General features: G+C 41.0%; 1 protein-coding gene across 3 annotated transcripts in view; it reads left to right on the top strand.

Annotated features, from left to right (window-relative positions):
• CORIN (corin, serine peptidase) overlaps positions 1-23294 on the top strand; it is a 272355-nt gene that overhangs the window by 68787 nt on the left and 180274 nt on the right. For all 3 annotated transcript variants that reach the window (XM_019481201.2, XM_019481202.2, XM_059721699.1), the window contains one exon: positions 21386-21596. In XM_019481201.2, the coding sequence (XP_019336746.1) occupies positions 21386-21596 (211 nt within the window). The remainder of the gene's footprint in view (positions 1-21385; positions 21597-23294) is intronic.

The following is a 23294-nucleotide window of genomic DNA, read 5'->3' as shown; positions in this document are numbered from 1 at the left end:
TTTCAGTCATCAATTTCTGATAGGACACAGCATCAGTTTAACAAATCTGACCTGGGTTCCATTTAAACAGTTATTCTGTCTGAGAGCAGCAGGCCCTAGATTAGAGGAATGTTAAAAAAAAACCAAAACAGAGTAGGTGCAGGGGCAGTCTGTTCCTCATGAATTTTCAGCCTAAACCCTAATAGTTACAGATTGACTTAAGACCTGAAGACAAAGGTTTTAGTGCTAACATTCTTGGAGAGTATTAACTATTATAACTCTGTAATGCTTTTGTGGTGTAGTAGGGCCTTTTTCCAATTGCACACCAAAGGAAAATCTATTACTTGTTTCGCATCACTGAATCCTACAAATCATCGGGGTTATTTGGTAGATTACTAAAGTATGACTGCAAAATGTATGCTGTGACAGTCCTGTTATCCCTAAGTACATGGCTTTAGCTGTGAAAAGCATTAAGTTAGCGTAAGTAAATCCTTGTACCTATTGCTAAATCATTTAAAAGAAGCTGAATGTACATTTAGTACTTTTTTCAGTGTTACTTTTCCATTTTAGCAACTGCTGTAGATACTGCAGGGATGTTATGCATTTAGAAGGGGGAGAAAATATGGTCTGCAGAATAACAAATAGGGAGAAAATGAAATCTGTCTGATGGCTTATTAGGATGTGGTCCATAATAGGAAAATATTTGAAGGTCCCTATTCAAAGGGAACATTGCTCCCTTAACTATATTTTTTTACTTGTTCCAGTATTTGGATACCTAACTTAGCTGTATAGAAGCATGAGAGCTATTGTTTGCATTGTTTGTGAGGGGTCTGTTTCTGCTGTATAAAACCTAAAAATGTAAGGAGGAAATAGTTTTTTCTAGTATAAGGTTGTATAAATGTAACTTCATCTTAAGTGAAAGTTCTTCCATAGTGTATGAAATTTGTGAAGCATTTACACTTGTGAAATTGAAATGTGAGTCAGAATACCCCTTACAGACACTTTAGTTAATTGAAGACCATACACATGTGACACATGCCCTGACTCCTAGGCATCCGTTGGCCGGCAGTTTGATTGGTATCAGGGTTGTAAGGGATTTCAATAGGTTTGTTGCTTCTGAAGGCACAGTAGGAAACACGTCAGTGTTTATACGTGGATAGAATTTTGGCAGGGATCAAACAGTTCAGCAAATTGGTTATAATATAAACATAACTGCTGGCTTTTTTTTTGGACCTCTGTCATAGGTGAATGATGCTCTTTTGGGCTTTTGTGGGGGGGCAGTGAATGGGGGTTTGCATCTGTGATACCAGTGCACGAGACAATGGGTCACCAGTTTCACTTTTTATATCCCTAAAGCTATATCTTTATGGTAAGCATGGTTCTGCTTCTGGTTGATGTGGCTTAGGAAATCTATGTTGTACTTTAGGAACACTAATTAGCACAACCGAGTGGCAGGACCAATTAACCTGCCCTAAGCTAATTAATATGCACATGGGAATCGAGAACTCCCTTGTTAAGTGTCCCAGACTTGCCAAAAAGATTTTTGTTTTTGTTTCTGACCATCAACAAAAGTGGAATTTTCTAGGTTATGTTCCAAGATAAGACTAAAAGGGAGTAAACAAACAAGAAAGAGTACATTGCAAATTAGATAAGTGATTTGTTTTTGAATAATTTATGTAGGTAGGGAGTTTCTAAGTTATAATTTTAATCATAATTATGTCATTTTATCTGCAGCAAGTGTTCAGTGAAACCTGAATTGAATAGAATAATAAAAAGTATGTGATATAAATAGAAAGTTTTGGGAGAAAATTTATAAGCAGCAGTCCTTATGACTGGAAAAAGTGTATGAACAAGAAGATGCAAAATGTAACTGAAAATAAGATACCTGTATACAAAACAAGCGGATTGCAAGAATTACAGAATAAAGTTGACATTGTAAAATGAGGGGGAGGCAGAGAGAGGGAATAAAAGGAAATGAAATTACATAAGAGGTTAAGTTATATAAAGAAAAATTTCCAGCACATACAGAATAAGAAAGAAGTCTGAGAAGGAGACAGCAGGGGTCTCTAACAGATGGCAGGAATAATTTAAAACACTAAAGAGCTTGACATTGCTGAAGAAATGAAATGGTTTCTTTGTCTTGTTATTTACAATGGCAAATGTAGGACAGATGTCTGAAAGACAAACATTTTCTAGTGTCTGAAGAGGAAATACTAGAGGAAATGAGGATTTTACCAGACCACATAATCAAGATATTATGGTACCTTTTTATAATTGATAAAACCAGACAGACAGGGGTCAACCTGAAATTATAGCTGAACTGACATATTGTTTTACTAGACACCTTTTGACGGATATATTTAAAACTTTTTTGAAGGTTCCTTTTAGATGCTAGCCTCGATATGGTGATAATACCTTCTTCAACTCCAGGTGTGACTTCTATGATGAAGTGTCTAGGACAGAAGCCCACAGCGATGTAGGAGTTGATTCAATACACCATGACAACGTAAATGAAGGAGAACACACTGCCCACTCTACACTGGCTCCTTATTAACTTTTTATTCATTTTAAGTGCTTAGCTATTTTATGCACCCCTATTCACTATGACATGGTAGTCAAGTGGAAATGGCTGCCAGACAGAAGTCCTAAGGCTGAGGATTAGTTACTCCTAGTGGCAAGCCATTAGCCACGGAATTTCTTGCCAAAAATAGGTAGGTTTTTACCCAAAGTTTGCTACTTTCAGATGGTAGTGTAAGATTCACGTCATGGTACAAATCTTCCTTATTAAGAATGGCTTCAGAAAAGCCATAGAGACAAAGTGAGAAGTTGTCACTAAGAAAGTACAAATGATTGTACAAATGCCACTGAGCAAGTACAAATCAGTACAAGTGATTGAGATTAAATTTGAAGAGGGTTGGAGATTTTTAATGTTCAAGTTCCAAAGCAGCGTCACCATTTTGGAGCATGACTTTATGGCATGACAGCGCTTCAGCGGCCTGGTATAGTGATGACTTCATCCTTCAGGAAGGTCACAGTATGTGCTACCTATTTCAGGGTATCAGGATTCTAAAGAAATAACGTGCAGCAAAGTAATGATAAACACTACAACATTGTCTGCCCATCCTGGGATCCTCTTAAGTCACATTTTTCTTCTTACAGTTCAATTAATTAAAATTTAAAAACAAGCAAACAGGTCAGAATACAATGTGCAGGCATTCAGCTTGAATCACCCAGAAAATAGTGCACCTGATCTCAGTCCAAATGAGAAGGGGCAATAACTTAGATTGAGATTGGGTTAACCTGATCTAAGAAAGGGTTAACCAGATCTCATGAATGCTTGCCTGCGTTCCCTGTCCTGGGGCTGGGAAAGCCCAGCAATTTGCTCCATCCCTTGGGTTGTGGCATTCTTACTCACCCTGCCCTGTGTGGGCAATCCCCCACACCTGATGCAGACCTGCCACTCCTCCCCTCCACAGATCCACCAACCTCCCCAGACCTGCCTACCCCTACTTCCACCCTGAGTTACTTAGATTGTGTTCCCCGTGATACTCCTGGGAGCAGCAAATGGCTGCATGTGCCACTTCCAGTCTGCATTTAAGTGGCTTAAAGTAAGCCACATCAATATAGACCAGGTGTGGTAAACAACTTCACCCACCTCAAGTCTACATCCTTCAGGGAGACCCTTGTTACACATTGTTTAGGTAGCTCCTGGAGCTCTTAACTCCAGGATTGTCTAAACATTAACATCTGAAACTAGTTTTAAGCACGCTTTAGGTGGCTTAAAGTTATGCCACCTCGGGGCAGGTTTATTTCTGATCTATGTTATCCAGCTCATATTCCATTACTATGTGGCCATTCTCCACAGATGTGTACCCCAAATTGTAGTCCTCCAGAATCCCAGGATGCTATAGGCCCTCCCCCACTCTCCTGCTCTGTGTGGACAAACTTTCTACCCCCTGAACTCTACTGCCCAGGAGGCAGTTCTAGCACCAAGCCAACTCCCAGGGGTGTTTCCCTCTCACCCCCAGGGGTACAACTCTATGCAAACAGCCTGCAGAGCACATGCCAGCTAACTAGGTTTCAGGGCACAGACAGGTCCAGGAGTGGGGTCCAAGGGCAGTGGGGGGAAGGGGAAACATGGTAGGGAGCCAAATTGGGTCCCCATGAGCTGTGGCTTACTTCCTGGGGCAGGGGCAGTTGTTCCTCTAAAAATGCCTTCCCTCACTACTCCCACCTCCCAGCTACCCTAGGAAGCACAGCCAGTACCCCCAACACCCGAATCCCAAAGTCTGAGACCTTCTTTAATTTACTTCTTTATTTCTTTTTCAATTTATTTTTGACTCCTTTTTATTTTATCCTTCAGTGGCTAACATCCTTCATTTCACCACATGTCCACCACCCCCTTTCCTTTCCATCTCCCATTTCATTACTCATCCCCCATCCCATTAACTCTCCGTCTCCCAACCTCATGGTTCCCCTGTCCCCCAACCCATCTCTCTCCTCCCTCCTCCCACCTAGAGCAGGGATAGAAGCCTGTCCTGGCTCACCAGCCCTGTAGTAGCAACTCAGAGCTGTAGCTCCTAGTTGGGCCCTTACTCGCCAGCCCTCTAGTTGCAGGTCACAGCTGTGCAAGTTGGGGACAGTCAGAGAAGGGTTTTAGCTTTAAGGTGTGACTACTTCAAACTTAAGCTAGCACTAATACTGATCATCATTTGAGCAGCTCAAAGTGCAATGTGTAACAAGATCCTTAGTTTTAAAGAGCTAATTCCTCTTTGGAAAATGGAGCTAACTCCATTCCTTCCTCCTAATTCTCTCTGTGCTGTTACCTGCATATAGAGCAGTAGCTTTCAACATGTGGCATTATAAGGGGTTCGCAAATATGACTTATGATCAATCAAAAATATGTGAATACCCACACTGACAATTCAAAGAGGTCTGCACCTCGATTAAAAATTTTTTAGGGGTCCACCAATGAAAAAAGTTGAAGACCACTGCTAAGGTTAAGAGTCTGGCAGAATATACTGATGAATTTAAAATACAGCCATTTTAGAAAGTATTGCTTATCTTTGTGTACTTTTCCTTGGTGTATTTGTAAACATTTCTGTGATACGATCATATCTAAAAACAAACGCTTTTCAAGTTAAATGTTTGTACACCCTTTCCATAACCAACTGCCAAAGCATGAAAAGCATAAAAGGTGCTATTTCTTAATTATTCAAATGTTGGAAATCTTTCTCTTAAACTAGCCTGAATTTTGTATTCAGAAATATGGAAGAGTTTCAGATATGAATAGTAACAGAATGGCAAGTGCTTACAAGTGTAGATGATTGTGTCACACACTTTAAGGCAGGGTTAATGTTTCTGCTATATGTCTTTTGGAAGGGAACAACTATACAGCTTTATTATGACTGACTAATACAGGAAAATGTATAAAAATGCATTCAGGGGTATAGGTTGTAGCCGTGTTAGTCTAAGGACATAGACAGACAAGGTTCTTTGGGTAAATCTGATATCTTTTATTAGACCAACTTAAATAGTTGGAAAAATTCTTCTTTGCAAGCTTCCTGAAAATTCTTTCAGAGTTTAATATTAACCTGATAAAGTTTGCTCAGCAACCAGTTTTCTTTTCTGAAGAAGCCTGCAGTTTCTGTGAATGCTGGAATGTGAAATTCTCAGCTTATTTTTATCTTACAGTGTATATGAAAAATACTGCAGAAACTACTCTTTCATTGTAATACAGCTGATTTAAACACTGATACTTTAACTCGGGAATAAAACAGCGTGCAGATCCCCCTGCTGGTTGAGTGACTCCAAAGGATAAATTCTAATCTCAGGCAAGTGGCTTTTACTGCAGTGCTCCACAAGAAAAATCACACGGCAGGGGGCTTTTCCTGAGCTATGCAGCAAGCATCTGAAATGAGAATCTGGTCCAAAGTGATCTGCACCCTGGAAAATTCAAGGCTGGAAGAAAGCCAGGAAATCTCACTGTCTCCTCTTTAGACAGGAATGAAAAATGTACGGATGTCATGGAAATCCAAATGAGATATTAAAATTTGGGAAGAAGATAATGAATTTGGGGAAGTATTTTTCTTTTAAATAGTCAGATCTTAGCTGAAATTTTCTATTCAACAAGTATGTAAGACTTTCAGATATGAATAGTAACAGACTAAAACAGGAATAGGATTCTTTAGCTCTTTTCATATGATAGAGCAGCATTTCTTAAACTAGGCTTTATAAACCCAAATGGAGTTGAGATCTTTTCAGTGAGGTCTTGAGCATTTGCCAGCTTTGTATTTAGTTCAGATAATCATGTGGGGTTTAGACTGTGAAAAAAGTGTTGTTGTTGGAAGGAGATTCCATTTCAAATAACTTTTGAGAACTGCTGCTGCAGGCATTTCAAAGTAATAATTGTCAGGTTTTTAAAAAGAAAGTGTGAGGAATTTTCAAATTATTTTACTGATTCAACCTGAGCAATCAGTCTCTGCAGTGATATGACTTTTACTTAAAGACTTTGAACAAACACAGTTTTCTCTTCTTGGGTTTCAGCAGAAATGTCACCCTGAGGGTCTAGAGATATTAGGGGATTTATGGACTGCAGTCTATGAATCAAAATCCTAGTAAGTCCAGTGAAGAATTGTTGCGGTCACTACCAGAGCTGAATTCTTCCCATCCATTAGGGATCCTTTACCCTGGATGTCAATCCCCTCCTTTTGTGAAGAATATGAATCTGACCCCATTGAAATTAATGGGAGTTTTGGCATTGGCTTCAGTGGGGCCAAGAAATTATACAGGCTCTTTTTTATCCATGCATGGTTCTATCTAAAATGCTATTGTGAGGTTCCATGCCAGTTTCTTAATAGCTTTGTGGGAAAGTGCTCAGATGATTGAAGGGGGACTTTTCTAACTGATAAATTCAATCCGAGATTTGAAAATCACCTCAACATAATAAGCCTTCACACCAAATTATGTACACAGAGGTGCATCTACATGTGTGCAGTTGGTACTGCACAGTCATTTAGTACTTGCAGTGCATGGTTCATTTCTGACCCTACTGCACAGTAGCAACAAACTACTGCACAACAGCTTGTTGCTACTGCTCAGCAGCAGTGATGTCACGGTTAGTCACTTGTCACTATGACAACGTAGCATCTAGCCCAGTTAGAATCATAGAAATATAGGTCTGTAAATCATCTAGTTCCTTCCCATGCTCAAGGCAAGATCATCCCCATCTAAATTATCCCAGCCAAATGTTTGTTTAATCTGCACGTAAAGACTTCCAGGATAGGGAGAGTCCACACAACCTCTCTGGGTAGCCTGTTCCAGTGATACCACTCACAGCAAGAATGTTTCTTCAGAAATCCAACTTGTTACATTAATTTCCCTTTTTGCATATTAAGACCAGTACTTTTTGTCTTGTGCCTTTTGATCATAGAGAACTTTATCACCATCCTCTTTATAATTTCATGTACTTGAAGACAGTTATCAAATCCCCACCCCCATCTTCCCTTTTCCACACTAAATCAGTGTCTCCCAACCTTTTCCAGCCCAAGGTACACTTACATTAATACAAATTTTCCATGGCACACGTGTTAAGGCATTCCCCCTCCTCATACCTATCGTAGCTCATTGCCATGGCAAAATTCCACAGCACACCTGTTCATTTTTGACAGTACACTTTTGTGCCACGGCACACTGGTTGGGAAACACTGCACTAAGTAATCCCACTTCTACCAACCTTTGCTTATAAATTATGTTTCCTAGAGCTCCAATTAATTTTTTTGCCTTTCTTTGGACCCTTTCCAATTTTTCCACATCTTTCCTGAAGTGCAGTTCCCAAAACTGGACTAATTACTCCAAATGAGGGCTTATCAGTTCTGAATATAGAGTGGAAAAATCACTTTCCTTGACTTTCAGGTGACACACCTATTAATACATCCCAGTATGCTATTGTTTTTTTGGTTTTGCTTTGGGGTTTTTTTTTTTTTATGTTGCCTCATATTCAGTTTGTGGTCCACTATAATCCACTTTTCTGCAGTACTGCAGCCTAACCAGTCATTTACTAATTAGTTTTTTGTGTACTTGACTGTTCCATCCTAAGTACTTTGCACTTGTCCTTACTGAATTTTATTTGACTAATTTCAGATAATTTTGTCTAGTTTGTCAAAGTCATTCTGAATCCTAATTGAATCCTCCAAAGTGTTTTCATTGCTACCCACCTTGTGGTCATCTGCAGTTTTACTAGGCATGAGCTCAATCCCATACTTCAAGTAATTAATAAAGATGTTAAACATATATATCCCTGAGGAAACCCCACTTGATGCCTAAATGAGAGGAGGTGTTGAGCCACAGGTGACTACTCTTTGAGCATGGTAATCCAACCAGTTATCTATTCATTTTACAGTGCTTTTGTCTAGACTGTATTAAAGTCAAGATATATTGCATTCACTACTGGCCTCCATCCATGAAGCTTTTGCCTTGTCATAGAAGGAAATTGAATTGGTCAGGCATGATGTGCTCTTGATGAATCTATCCTGGCTGTTCCTGATTACCTTGTTCTTCTCCAGGTGCTTAGAAGTAGATTTATTCTGTCCCCGATACACATTACATATATTATGCAATTAACTGGTTAATCACACAATAAATTTAGGCTGTCCTCATGTGAAAAATAAGACCAGCCACACTTGCAAAAGTAATTATCACACCATAAAAATGTCCTTCCAGCTATAATAAGGGCCAATCAGCTACTAGTATATAACAGCTTTATAGCTGGTTTCTATCCAGCTTTAATTGAACGTGTGGTAGGGCCCTAATGATATGCTCCATAATTTTCCAGGTATTGAAAATAGACTGACTGATCTGTAATCACGCAGATCCTTTTTCTTCCGTTTTTTAAAGATGGGCACTATATTTCCTCTTTTCTAGTCATCCAGGACCTCACCTGGCCTCCATGAATTCTCAGATATAACAGCCAATGGCTCTGCAGTTATCTCAGGAAATTCCTTGTGTACTCTAGGATGTATCTCCAGTCTCACTGATTTAAAAACATCCAGCTTCTTAAGTAATCTCTAACCTGTTCTTTCCCTACTTTATGCTGATTGTTGCCTACCCCTTCCTTGCTGCTAACTGTGCTCATCATCTGATAACTGATTTGATTTCTGAAGACTGAAGTAAAAGATTAAATACTTCAGCCTTCTGCTCGTCATCCATTATTAACTTACTCTCTGCCTTCAGTAAGACTTGCACTCTCCTTGGTCTTCCTCTTATTTCTGACATACTTATAGAATGCTTTCTTCTTGCTGTTTTGGACGTGTGTAGATGAAATAGGGGCCCTAAATTGAAGCAGTGGGTTTTAAAAGACACCGCTTCAATTTGGGGCTGATTAAACCCCCCGTGTCATGCACACACCCTGCTGACTTACCTGCCTTTCCAGTGGGGAGGGGAGGCGAAGGGAGGGGAGGGGAGAGCAAGCTAAGCTGAGCTAAACTAAGCTAAGCTAAGGTGCCAGTGGGCGGAGCAGTCCCTGGGCTGGGAGGGAGAGGGGGGAGCTGGTGCTTGACTCCACAGCAGCGCCCACCCGCAGGCATCCTGGGGGGCACCCCAACCACGGAGTGAAGCGCTGGGCTCCCGCGCAGCTCTGGCAGTCAGGCGGGCTCCGGGAGGTTGGGGCAGATCAGGCTCTCTGCTTTCCTTGGGCAGAGCTGTTTTCCTGGGCTGCTGTCAGGCTGCCTGCAGGGCTTTCTGCAGAGCCATGGAACTGCACGGAGCCCAGTGCTTTGCTCCGCGGTGGTAGGGACAGCAAACTAAAACTTCTTGAAGGAGTTTTAATTTGCTGCGCCCCAAGTCATTTAAGGCACATTATGCCACTGAATTTCCTACAGCAGCTGGAATTAAGGTGGAATACACTGCCAAAGTGTGCAAACAGTGACACCATTAAAGCGGTGCAAAAGCATTTAGCCCACTTTAAAGTGTCTTGCACACACGCTTCTCGTTTCATCTACACACGGCTAGTCCCTTTTTAGTGGCATTTCAGTTCATGACTTGGCCTTCCTAGTTTTCTTGTTATACTCTTATACTTACCCTCAGTAATTGGCTAAGCTTCTGCTCTTTATAAGATTATTATTATTTTTTTATTTCAATTAATTGAAGTTTTTGCTGTTTAGCCAGGCAGGTCTCTTGCTGTCCTTCCAGTCCCTCATTCACTTTGGGATTTTCTGCTGTAGTGTCCTAAATATGGCTTCTTTAAGGAACAAGGAATACTCCTGGATTTTTTTCCTGTGGGATCCTGTCCACCAGTTCCCTATATTTATGAAAGTATATTCTCTGAAGTTCAGTGTTTTTATTCTGCTACTTTCCTTTCCTGCTTTCCTTAGGATCTTAAATGGTCATTTCATGATCATTGCTTCTGAGTTGCCTTCCATCTTCAGATTCTGAGCCTCTCTGTTTGTGAGCAGTAAATCAATCAAGAAGAGCTTCCTTCTTAGTTGGCTTCTCCAGTGTAACAAATTATCCCTAACACATTCCAAAACTTACTGGACTGCCCGTGTATTTCTATGTTACCCAGCAGGGTCACACCTGTGTTCCACCAGTCCATTCTGGTATTCTTGTATACCCAAGATCGAGGTTTTTGTGGCTGATCAGCTACGGGCATAATACTACAGCTAGGATCTGGACCCTCTCACGTGACTCTCAATTACTTTTGCCATTTTTAATAGATCTCTGGATATAAATAAGCAGAATTTGTTATTAATCAGGATAATATACAAGAGGGAAAGAACCCAGCTGAGCTGCATATCCCAGCATATATATACAGGATAGCAGTTAGAAAAAAGCATTGTTTTTGATACTCGGTTGTACACATTCACTTTTAAAATAAAAAATTATTTTTAATGGCTGATCTGAAGGACAGCTCTTCCAATTGGCTAACTCCCCTGTTTGTAGCTTGGATACAACACAGTGTAATGTCTGTGCTTCATATAATATTACAGAATCACAGAATATAGGACTGGAAGGGATCTAAAAAAGCAAACTAGTGTGTCCTTCTGCCCTAAACCATTCCTGACATATTTGTGCCTATGTTATTCTTAATCACCTCCAAAGATGGCAATTCCACCATCTCTCTAGGTAACATATTTTAGTGCTCAACTATTCTTACAATTGGAGAGATTTTTCCTTATGTTTAACCTAAATTTCCCTTTCTACAGTTTAGCTCACTACTTCTTTTCAAGTCCCCAGTGGACTTGGAGAACAATTTATTACCTTCCTTTCTGCAGAAGAATGTGGTGACTTATGTTTCTCCTCAGTCTTCTCTAGACTAAACAAAACTTATTCTTCAATCTTTCCCCCTGGGTCATGCTTAATAGACTTTTGATAATTTTCATTTCTCTTCTCTGGACTTTCCCCAGTTGTTCGATTCTTTCTTGATATGAGATGATACCCAACTGGTCACAGTGCTTCATCTGAAGCCTTCCCAGTGTTGAGTTGGAAAAGGGGGATTGTTTCATAAGCTTTACATACAACTCTCCTGGCTGTACATCCCAGTAGGATGCTTTGTTATTTTTGTTCATTAGTATGACATTATTGACCTGTGTTCTATTTGTAATACAGAACAAGATGCAGATAGTGCCCTGGAGAACCCCACTTGAGACCCTTCCAACTCAAATCTTCTAAAATTAGAATTGCTGAATATCTAGCTTACATCTTAGATGCTTCAGATGAGAGGGGAGAAAAACTGGCTTTGTCAGACCATTCTTCACCAGCTAGTGAAACAGATAGGAAAATTCTCATTTAGCTGAAAGACAAAAATGACCCACTGGCATACAGAGCTGCTTAAACTGTCCCCTACACACGAGTTCTTACCAATTGCTCAGTCTCCTGTGCCCCATCATGATCCCACAGACTAGCTGGGAGCAAACTTCTACTAGTACTATCAGTATGCCAAGTTTACTTAGCAAAAACAGGTGGGAGTTCACTTTCAGTATTCACTCTTTAGCATTGGAACTCCCTTCTCCTCGAGGCTTGCCAGAACCTGAGCCTGGACATGTTCCAGAAATGCTGTAAGATGTTCCTATTTGGGTAGGCATTTAGTAAGCCATGTTAGGCTGGGATACTGCTTAAGGAGTTTGTTTCATATTCTATTCCATTTTCTTTTGTGTTGTTTCTGTCTGTTACTGTAAGTTGTCCTGAGACTTTGTTGGGAAGGGCAGCATACAGATCTCATAAATAAAGTAAATAAATGCTATTTGGACTCTTTTATGTACCTCATATATCTTTTAATGAAAGGATATTTACGAGAGAGGGAAAGCACTGGAGTTGAAGCTCTTCCTGGACCACTATCTCATTTTTCCCTTCCTTTTGGTCCATTCTGATTGCTTGGAGTTTTCCCCTTCATTTTAGAATGATAGTGCAGTGATCCAGTGATCTTATCATTTTTACTAAGGTGTTTTTCCAAGTGTTTTGATTTAAAACCTAGTTTCTGGTTTGTGTGCGCGTAAATTTTGGATGGATTTCCTGATGCTTGCCATTAGCTAACTGTGGTCTCAAGGAATGATTTTGGCAAAGCATCAGAGGGCTCCAAAGGAGAGAGGAATATTCATAGAAACTGGAGATGGAGAAGGCTTATCTAGTATATTCCTCTGGTAGTCAAAAATGTTCCTTATAAAATGTTCTCCATCACTTTGAAAAACCAAAAAACACTCCCAGCTTTTTGTATAGAATCTGATAGGGCCTTTCCTCAAACAGAAGCCTTAAATCTGCATGGTGTCCTGTTTACAATTTGCTGGCAGGGTTATGTCAGGTAACGGTGTGAAAAGTCACCTGACACAGCAATGCTAGCAAACCCCCTCGGTGAGGGACAGACATTACACATAAACCAATTTAAGTGATCAGAAACTGGTTTAAGCCTGTAACAGAACAGATTTTCAGTGCACATAAACCAGTTTGAAAATGGCTGAAACCAGTTTGAGAGAAACCTGGTTGAATGTAGTATCAGACTTAACTGATTTGGCTCAAACCAGTTTATGCAATCTGTCCCAGATCCCTTGCTGGTTGAAGTTACACCAGACACCTCCAGCATCTCAGCATGCTCTCTGGGCTAGTCGGGGCTCTCTGCTCCACAGCAGAACTGGCCCCTCCCCTCTGCTCCCTGGCTTGAGCTCAGCAGAGACTGCAAGCTGCTCTTGCCCCCTCCCCATCCCTGCTAAGCAGGAATTCCATCCCCAACTTGGTGAGAGGTGTCTGACTGTCTGTGTATTAGCTAGCATAGGTACTATATCAGATTATGTAGTACCTATGTTTACCTGGCAGGGGAAACACTGTGACCATTGAGGTTTTCCTAGTCATACTCGGGGATAATCTCTTTCCTGGTATGGGGGTAGTACCTGCAAAGGTAATGCATTCTTAATCTCCCACTTAGCTGTTAGAATGGAGCATGGGCGACTGGTGCCTCCTGAGTTAGGGGGGGCATATATCCCCTCAGCAGCCAGTCAGTGACTGATCATGTCAACCTGGAAGCGTAAGTGGGGCACCCAGAAGTGCTAGCGGCGCTCCTGGAAGTGCCAGCGGTGTTTTTCCTGGCACCCCCACTCCCCAGCCAGCACTTGCGGGGGGGGTTACAAGCACTCACACCTGTCTCCCCTGCCGATTGCCTAAGCAGGGAGTGTTGGCTGTGATGGGGTGCACATGTACCCCTGTGCACCCCCTATGCGTTGCCACTGGAGTGGAGAGATCATGGCTATATGCCCACTTTCTGGAAATGGGAGACTCCTCCCTAGCTTGCTCCTGTAGCTGTATGGCTGAGGGCAAGCAAAACTCAGGGGCATCCAAACCCCAAGCTTCTGGGCTTGGGCTTGCATGTAGGATGCCCACCAAAGGATTTGGGAACATCTGAAGCCCCAGATAGGGGTGGAAGATGTTTGCCAGTAGTAGGGCCACTTATGGTCCTGGACTGACTCATGGATTTAGATTGATTTGACTGATTTGGCTTGGACCATGGAAAATGTAAATAAAAAATAATTATATTACATGTAAGTACATAAGTGCTGTTTAAAAGTGTATTCATGAAGTACCTGCGCTAAAGCTTGCAGCAGTTTTCAAAAAGGTAAAATATGGGCATGTATACACGTGTGTTTAAGTGTGACTAAATTTAATGCACCTTAAACTAATGTGCATTAAGCAGTTTTTGGCAGGTGTCTATATGTGCAGGAACTTGGTACTAAAGTTAATGCCAAGTCCCTGTAGCCCTGCCAGGTGCTCCTAGTGCCTGGGCAGATGCAGAACTAAAGTTAGTGCAGGGTTGCATCTACATCTGCGTTAATGCACTTTAACTAATCATGCCTAAATTTGATACCTGCATTTGCAGATATCAAATTCAGGTGCAATTAGCTTAATTTCATGATTTTTAATGTGCGTTGAGGGTATGTGCATGTAGACATGTGCCTTTAATGTGCATTAAATTAGGCTAATACTCATTTAATGCATCTTGTATAGATGCGCCCTGTATCTATTCTGTATGGGTTAAATCTCTAGGTATCTGTAGTAATTTGTTATTACTCATATGCTTTTTTCAAGAACAGGTTTTTAAGTTTGTTTCTCACTTCCATGTGCTTACAGAGAGCAAGGTTGGATAGTAAAGAAGACGAGAAGAGGCTGTAGTAGGCAGAAATTGGAGGAGGTTACCTGGCTCCCCCCCAGATTTATTGTCCTTGCTCTAGCAGTAGGAGGGGGACAATTCAAGGCAAGCCTCCAATAATTACATTTCATACCTGGAGAATTTTAACAAATTTATAAATTTTCCATATATAGAATCAAATTATTGTTGTCTTATATTTAAGTAAATACAGCAAATCTATAAATGATTATTGGTCTGTTAGTCTATCTATCTATTCCTGATTGGTGACTTTGTACTGCTGATCTTGACCACAGTATCAGGTAAAATCAGTTATAATACAGTCCCTAGTACATTTCATGGTATTTTCAATGCCTTTTTTTGGAGAGAATGTGGAGCACATGAAATTTGGAAATAAAAAGGGTCTGTTAATCCCACTGCAGCAGAGAAGAGTTGACAGGAGCCAGATAATTCAATTAGTTCTCAGAGGTGCAGCTGGATATGGGCAGATAATCAGTAGGGACATCTGCAAAGGACTTGCCTTGGGACCGAGGAAAATCAGTCGAGGTGAGAACTCTGAATTAGGGAGGAGAATAGTTGATGGTGGAATGAGTGGTGAGTCCTGGGGAATAGGGATACGGTTCAAGGGAAGTAGGTCTTGTAGGTCCAGGAGGAGTGAGAAGCTGAAGTCTGGAGTGGTGGAAGCTGTTTAAGATTTGCGTTTCTTGAGTGTTTAAGTGCTGCTGGGGGACGTTTGGGGAGACGTGTGGGTTTGCTTTATTTTGAGGAAGCCTAGGAAGGGAAGAGGCTGTGGTTTCAAGCCCCAATATTATTTGGGGATGCTGTTCCTGACCTCTGGAATTTTAAGGATACTAAAACCCTGCAAAGGGTGGGACTGTATGTGCTCTGGTGGGAAGACTGAGTCTCAGAAGATGTAGACCAAGGCAAAGCTTGAAGTGGTAGGTAGCAGGTAGTGCCAGATAAGAGCAAAAATCTGATGCTGAGCCCAGTAATGAGGCGGGGCACTAGGTGAGGATGCACCACTGCATGAAGTGCTTGAACTGTGTATATTGCTTATGCTAGAGAGAGGCTCCCTCAAGGGTGGTCAGACTGTAACTGCCTGATCATCTTGGGCAGGGGCACCATATCACAGCCACAGTCCCTCAGTAAAGAATATGTCCTGGGTTTTGAGGTCTCTGTTGAGGTAGGAGGACACTTGTTACTATGCAATACTGGCTATGCAATAGTAACCTGTTTCTCTGGCTTGCATGCTCATAGTATCCTTGTAGGAGTTTGATAACTAGTACTGTTGACACTCTCTGTGCTTCTGTGGTGAAAGTGACCATTTCCTCTATTGGCATACTTGTAAAGCTTTCTGTAACATAGCCTCTAAGTGCCTTACAAGTTCCCTGTGAGCTAAGAAGGTACTAATATAATTTTTTCTAAAGCACCTAAGTTCTTGCTTTTAGACTAGCCTGAGTGTTTATGATATGAAGAACTCGAGTCTCAGGATCTCAAGTGTCTTTTGAAAAGGTTTTTTTCTTTATATTCAGGATGGAATTATTGGGTACTAAAGTACAGAGGAGATTAGTGATTTACTCAAGGTCACATGACATCTTTAGCTGAACTGGAATTGAACTTGCTTCCTAAGTAGCAGCCTGGTACACTCCTTTCCCATCATGCTTGAACACTAGGATAATTCCTTCTCCTTCCCTGCCCCCCCACCCCCCAGGCTCAAACAAAAAGCCTGCTACATTAGGCTGAATATGTAGGGATATAAAATATCTCGTATTATTAAAGGAATAAAGATCTGTTTGTCTTTCTAATAGTTTAAAATACCCTGTGTTTGTTTGATGACTTAAGCATTAATATTTGGTTGGCTGGATGTTTGTTTGTCATGTGGCTTTATACTTTTGGCCTACTGGCATCAATAGCTTGCCAGCATGATTTAACATTAGGATGCTTCTCTACATGGAGCACAGAAGGATGGTTTTGTTATCTAGTGCACATTGCAGGCGGATCATACCTTTCATTTAGGACTTGAAAACCTTATTTGTGTGTCACTAGTGCTTACCTCTCAAAGTAGCGTGATCACTTTCTTATATCACTTTCTATCTTAATTTCTATCTAAAGCAATAAAGGGGGAGTGCTTCTCCTGGTTCTGGCTCATTGATGATAAAGATACTTTTAAAAGCCTTGTTTCTGTTTGAGGGAGGAAATAGTGTGAAAATCAAAGCACGTAATTACCCTTGGAAGACCTGCGAAGGAGGTTGCGTCAGGACTGGGAGTGGGCTGTAGGGATTCTGGGTGGGGTTGCTGGCCACAAGTGCATGGGCATATGGTTATGAGAGCTTTCCAGATCTCAAGAATTTTTGTGGGGTGTCGGGATTCTGCAGCTTTTGAACAGTTTGCCTTGGGATGCATGTTCCCTACAGTTTTTCTTATGGGGGCTCTATTCCTGACTGCCTATGTAAAAGAAAATCTAGCATAAAGACTGTATGCCTGTCTCCAAGACATACTTCAGTTCAAACACATGTTTCTGGACTCAGTGTAGGAATTCATGGGTGAAAGTTAATAGCCTGATTTGTGCAAAAGGTCAGACTAGAGAATTAATATAGATAACATGACCCTACCACAGGGGTGCAGTCCTTGGGAGAAATACAGAAGGATTAGTGGGGCCCACTCGGCACTTCACCTTGACGATCTAACTTGCTTGAGAATCATTTATCTACTTAAGTGCTGAGTGCTATAGAAACTTGGGATAGGTGATGTCACAACACAATGGCTGTAATCATGCTTTGTGATTAATAGCTTGCAGCCAAGGATATTTACTGAATGATTAATCCCTCTATTTTCACCTTTATACTTCTTTTAGACTTGAGCACACTAGGCTATTTGGTTATGTAATTGAACTTCCATTTCTTTGAATTTTGCAATTTTAGGTGTCAAGGGGAATAACTCAAATATGCACACTATAATTCTAATGCAATGAGTCCTAATCAGAAGTGCACCTCTGAACTGTTGGTAACTTCTTGATGTATCATGTTGTTGTTATGGCAAAAGGACAGACTTCTAGTTCTAGTGAATGACCAAAGTGCAGCTTGGAACTAACTAGTTACCTGCCCATTGTATAGGCATACTTCTGTAACCTCTTTGAGCTTGTTAATGCCCGCCCCCATTATAGAAATAGAATCTCTTTTTAGAGATGCACAGATGTCTCCCTATCCTTATATTATTTCTGGAGTGGGGTAGTAAAATCACCGTGTCCCAACAGTAATACAGATGTGTGGAGCCCGTCTAGTGCAGGCTGCACATGAGCAGGGGCTCAAGTTGGCATGCAGGCTACATAAGCTGCACCTTGGTAGTCCACTTAAGTGAAATTAATTTCTGCTTGCCACAGGTTGGTAGCCCTGTAAGTAGGAGTGGTAGGTGTGCCATCCCTCTCTCCCAGTGAAACTGCCTGGAGAAGAACACAAGGTGTATAGAGCCAGAAAAAAGAGCAAGTGCAAGTATGCCTGTAGCCCAGCTGGGAAAGAAGTTTTGGTTCTGATTTTTTTTTCCTTCTTTTTTTTTTTTTTTTTTCTTAATCTAATGGTTGTTTTATGTAAAATGTATCAACAATCCAGCTAATAGCCCTGCCTCTAGTCTGGTGGTTAGGACACTCCTGGAAAGTGAGAGCTGTGGATTTGAATCCCAATCAGGCTGAGATGGGCACTGGATCTCTCACTTTTTTCTTATTAACCGTCTTGGCTATCATCTACAAGGAGTACACTGCTAGCAACTGTGCCTAAAAAGAAAAAAGTGACTCACAAAAAGTGACTCAATCTAGCCAAAGAGACAGTTTACATACCAAACTTCAGGGGAAAATTTGGACTGTGAATCTTGGGTTCACATAGGCACCCACATATACTCTATGTGGCTGCAATGACATGATAAAATCCAGGAGAAATGGGGCTTAAAATACCCCCCTTTTAATAAAGTCTGCTCTGACTATTAATACTGTCGAAGGCAGGGTTGATTTAGACCTTAGAGAATGATCAAAGTGTTAGTATAACATATATATGCAGGGGCAACGTGTATTGGGTGCATGTGCACCCCCTGAGAGCACTACTGTACCCTCTGTCAGGCCGCGCTCCCTGTGTAGCCGGTGGGCAGGGGGGCATGTGGAAGCACCAGTGCCCCTCCTATGAGCACCAGCTGGGGAGTGGGGCTGCCAGCAGAAGTACTGCTCCAGAACCAGCATGACCGTTTTTACTGTGAGTGAGACTGACACCCCCTGGTCAGCAGGATTGGCTGCTGGGGGCCCCCCCCCCACCCCTGGTCGCTGACTCAAGGGGCACCAGACACCCATGTATATATGCGTGTGTGTGTGCATGTGCTTGCAAACATGTATAGTACAAACTTTTGTGATTTGAAGTTCGCTTCTCTACTTGACTAACACAGCTAACTGTCTCTATTAATAATATAGCACAATGTTTTGTTATAAATCATTACAAATACTATTTTTAAGATTGTCTTTTAATTTAATACAAGTAAATAATTTAATTTACTAACATTTGCAGAATTGGTACTTTGACAGCCCTGTTGAATTCTCTCTTGTGGTCAGTCTGCCTGGTTGGATCTAACCTCTGGGTCTTGAACATTGCTCAAAACTACTGGGCCTGAATGGTGTCTAGATGCTATTGCTTATTTGTGGCCTCTTCGGCACACTGCTGGGTTATAGGCCCCACTTTGAGGTTTGTGAAACTTATAGTCCAGCTGTTCATGGCCAAAAGACTCCTATAATACTCTCCAAGTAATCACAGTAGCTTAAGCATGTCCTCCTTCGAGCTCTGCCTTCATGAGTTCTCTGCTTTCAGATTTTCTCTTTGTGTGACACTTAATTAGGGGACATATAGACTTTGTAATGGAACTTCTAACCTGACAATTTGGGTGAAGCACAAGAGTTACAAATCTAAGCAATGACAGTAGTGTATATAACTACAACCCCCCCCCCCCCCCCTTGCTTTTTATTGTGAGTACCGATCATCTGACAGTCTGGTCCTAGTTCTTTTGAAAATATGTCTTTATGCACTATCATTTAACTGCGGAACTAATAAAAGATTGCAGATCAAGAGTAGTATGCATTAGTGCCATGATATGGACAAGCTTATATGACACCTTTCTATTCTGTTCCCATTAAGTCATCATTTGTACAATCTCTATTAGTAGTACTAAAGGGGAAAAAATCATAACTATTCTCTTTGATTGAATTCTGGCTCCAATAATGTCAATAGGAGTTTTTCCATTTATTTACCTCAAAGGAGTCAAGATTTCCTTTCTTGATTTTTTTTTTTTTTTTTAATTTAATTTTTCTTTTTTCCCCCTCAAGTTCCTGAGGGTCTAATACCTTCAAAATATTGCAGAAAAGTGGGAACAATTGGCAATTACAGAAACTATTTGTATAAAATAAAAATAAAGTCAAAGTTTTGCCCACCCCTCACACTGTTTTGTGGTTTGCAAACTTTATCTACACTTTCTTTGCTTTATTATTAAGAATAGATTCATAGATGGGAGAACCAGGACCATGACAAACAGAGGATTTAGGCAACACGTTACAGATCAACTATTTTAGGGGTCCTACCATCTCTAAATAGTCCATGGGGATGCCACTCAATTGTGGAGGATATTTTGACAACCAGATTCTCATACCTTGACTCTGCATTTAGCATGGTTTATGAAACACAATCTGAAAAGTACAGCGCACTGTATAGTAGCATGCTGATGCCTCTCAGTGGAGAAAACCTGCTGCATGTGTGAGGGATAGAGAAAAGGAGAACTAGTTAGGCTAAGAAGTGAGGTTGAGATGGAGGAGGGGGAGAAGCTTTGTAGAAAGTAAAAAATCTTGAAACAGCCAGAACTCAGTTAGCTTTAAGATAGACATCACCAACTGTGATGGATCAGCTGTGCTAGGATGCATCTCTGCCCCTGGGGCATTTCTCTTCAAGCAAGGGAAGCTGGCTTCTGCGTGGTCCTGGGGCTGGGATTGCCAGTCAGTTGTTTGGTGGTCCCAGCCCCAGAACTGCATCAGAGTGTCAAATTGGTGTGTTTTCAAGTGGGGGAATGTTAGGCTGGCATTTCTGTAGCTTGAGGGGCCCAATCCTGTGTGAAAATTCCCAGGGCATGCAGGATTGGGCCCTTCGAGCCCATGGAGGGCTGGCCTGGGAAGGCTGGAGAGCACAGGCAGCTCTGGGCTGCCCATGCTCTTGTGCCTTAATGCAAACAAACATTGACTGCTAAACAGTGGCACAAATTTTGGGCATTTGTGGTGCAACAAGGAGCCTGGTCATTTCTTTGCTTGGCCCTTATGCTTCCATAAAAATCTTGTGGTAGTACAAGGCAATGTCTGTTTCCACCCTTAAGCTTTGCTGCTTCCCTTCCTTGCTTCATGGGATTTTGTGTTCAAATGCCACAGGGGAGGCTGCTTTCATAGTCGGTCTATCTTAGCTTTACTAGATATCTTGTGAGGGAGACCAGTATGTGCAGTTCTTCATCCAGTTTTGCAGAAAAGAAGGTCAGATAAATGTGTAAGTAGCTAATTTGGGATGCTTGTATAAGCTAAACGCAAACTTTTCCAGGTTTCTTCCACTCTCAGAAAATTGCTCCATGTCCGTGCTGTGATATGATCGCATTGTTTAATATTACCTTATGTATAGGAAAGTTATTGCTTCTATGCAATATATTTTAGCTAGAGAATACTCAATACCACCATATAATAGTTTAATTGATTTGTATGTTCTAAATGTAATTATTTTGATTTCACAGGTGCCTGCATAAATATCACTTACAGCCAGTGCCAAATGCTGCCATATAATCTCACCACTTTAACATCAGTTCTTTCCATCGTCAAAAGCATTGAAATGGAAAAGTTTCTCAAGTTCTTCAGTTATCTCAATCGCCTCAGCTGCTATCAACACATCATGCTGTTCGGCTGTAGCCTTGCTCTTCCTGAGTGCATCAGTGATGGTGATGACAGGTATTTGGGAACCAAAAATCAGTCGGTGATTAGAGTCAATCATAGTAGAATAGTGCATATCTAATCAGAACAAAGCAGGCCTGCGCTAACCATGTGACCTTTCATTATAAAATTCTTGCCAGTCAAAACCATCCCTAGCATTTCTGCTAAACAAAACTAGCTGCAGTAGAATCTTCTTCAAATGAACTTGGTATGATTATAATCAGTGTCTCTGTAAGTTTTATAATTTGTTCTAGTAATGTCATCAGTTATGATAAGATTCTAATCCCAATGCATCCAGGGTTTGCGTTCTTAATGAAATGAATCAAGAGGTTTTCTTTACTAGATATGTCCAGTGTTTATATGCTCAAAAGGAGTGACATATGAAAATGTGTGCATGTATGCAAAGACTACATAAAAATGCATATGGAGTTGAGATGAATTCAATTACAACTTAACAAAATCAGGAAAAGCAAGTTACTATGTCTGATGTAGAACACAGCTGATTTGCTCTTACATTTGCAGTATACTTATTTCTATATACTTAAGAATCATAAATATATTTATGTCTTGTATATTTTTGTGGCATATTTAACAGAATTTATGCAGAAAGACTTGTATAATATGTTCTGAGAATCTAAGTATCAGTCTGTCTTTTTTTTTTTTATATATAACTACACAACTTTAATATTACATATGTAGTTTTTACACTCAATTTTCCTTTAAAAATATTTAAAATTATCAAAAATCAAGAGTGGCATCAAGATTAAAAATAGATGTGTACCTTTTTAGTTTTGAAACATGGTGTCTACCAGACTGTTGAACAAAGAGGTATTTTTCTTTCTTTTTACATCAGAAATTCACGCCTTATTAATCATGAAAGGCAATAGGGAACCAAAGAGCTAATTAATTTGACATACCAAGAACCATTAATCTGACATGCCAAGAGGCTGAAGACTGAACTGATGAGAAGGGATAGGATGTTCAGTCTGTTTAAAATTGTTTTATGTTAATCCCTATATAACTATATACCCATTCAGTGCCTGGGGCTAGGAACAAACATTACACAAAGTGGTTTAAGAACCTGATTTAAACCTGTAACAGAGCAGATGTTCAGTGCCCATAAACCAATTTGAAAATCTCAAACTGGTTTCAGCCAAACCTGGTTGACTATAGTATCAGACTTAACTGATTTGGGTCAAACCAGTTTATGCAATGTCTGTTCCAGACCCCTTGCTGGTTTAAGATAAACCAGAAACCCCCATAATCCCAGCATGCTGTCTGGCTGGGTGGGGCTCTCTGCTCCACAGCAGAGCTGGCCCCTCCCCTCTGCTCCCTGGCCAGAGCTCTGGCAGAGACTTGCAGGCATAGCAGGGTCTGCTGGCTTCCCTGTGTCCCCCTGTCCCCCTCTCACCACTTGCTGCTTAAGCAGAGATCCCTTCCTCCTCTGTCGCACAGCATGGACTGTAGCCAGCATGTGATATGCTAGCTGGTGCTGTATAAGGCTGTTAGGACAGCATCTGCTTAGGGCTTTTTGGAGGTAATCAACAGCTCAGATGGTAATGTCCCTGTATTCCTTCCTTTGGGGAAAAAAGCTGTTTAAGAAGAGCTTGTAATGAGCAAGGCTTTGTTTTCTGATGGGGTATTAAATGCTGATAACAGAACTGATTAGTGCTCTGTTATCAAGGGGGGACCCCTCCACTAAGCATAGTATCCTGC

This window comes from Alligator mississippiensis, chromosome 2 (genome assembly GCF_030867095.1).
Source record: "Alligator mississippiensis isolate rAllMis1 chromosome 2, rAllMis1, whole genome shotgun sequence".
NCBI classification, from domain to species: Eukaryota; Metazoa; Chordata; order Crocodylia; family Alligatoridae; genus Alligator; species Alligator mississippiensis.
Note: the sequence above shows the minus strand (reverse complement) of the source record. Positions and strands in the feature narration are given on the sequence as shown.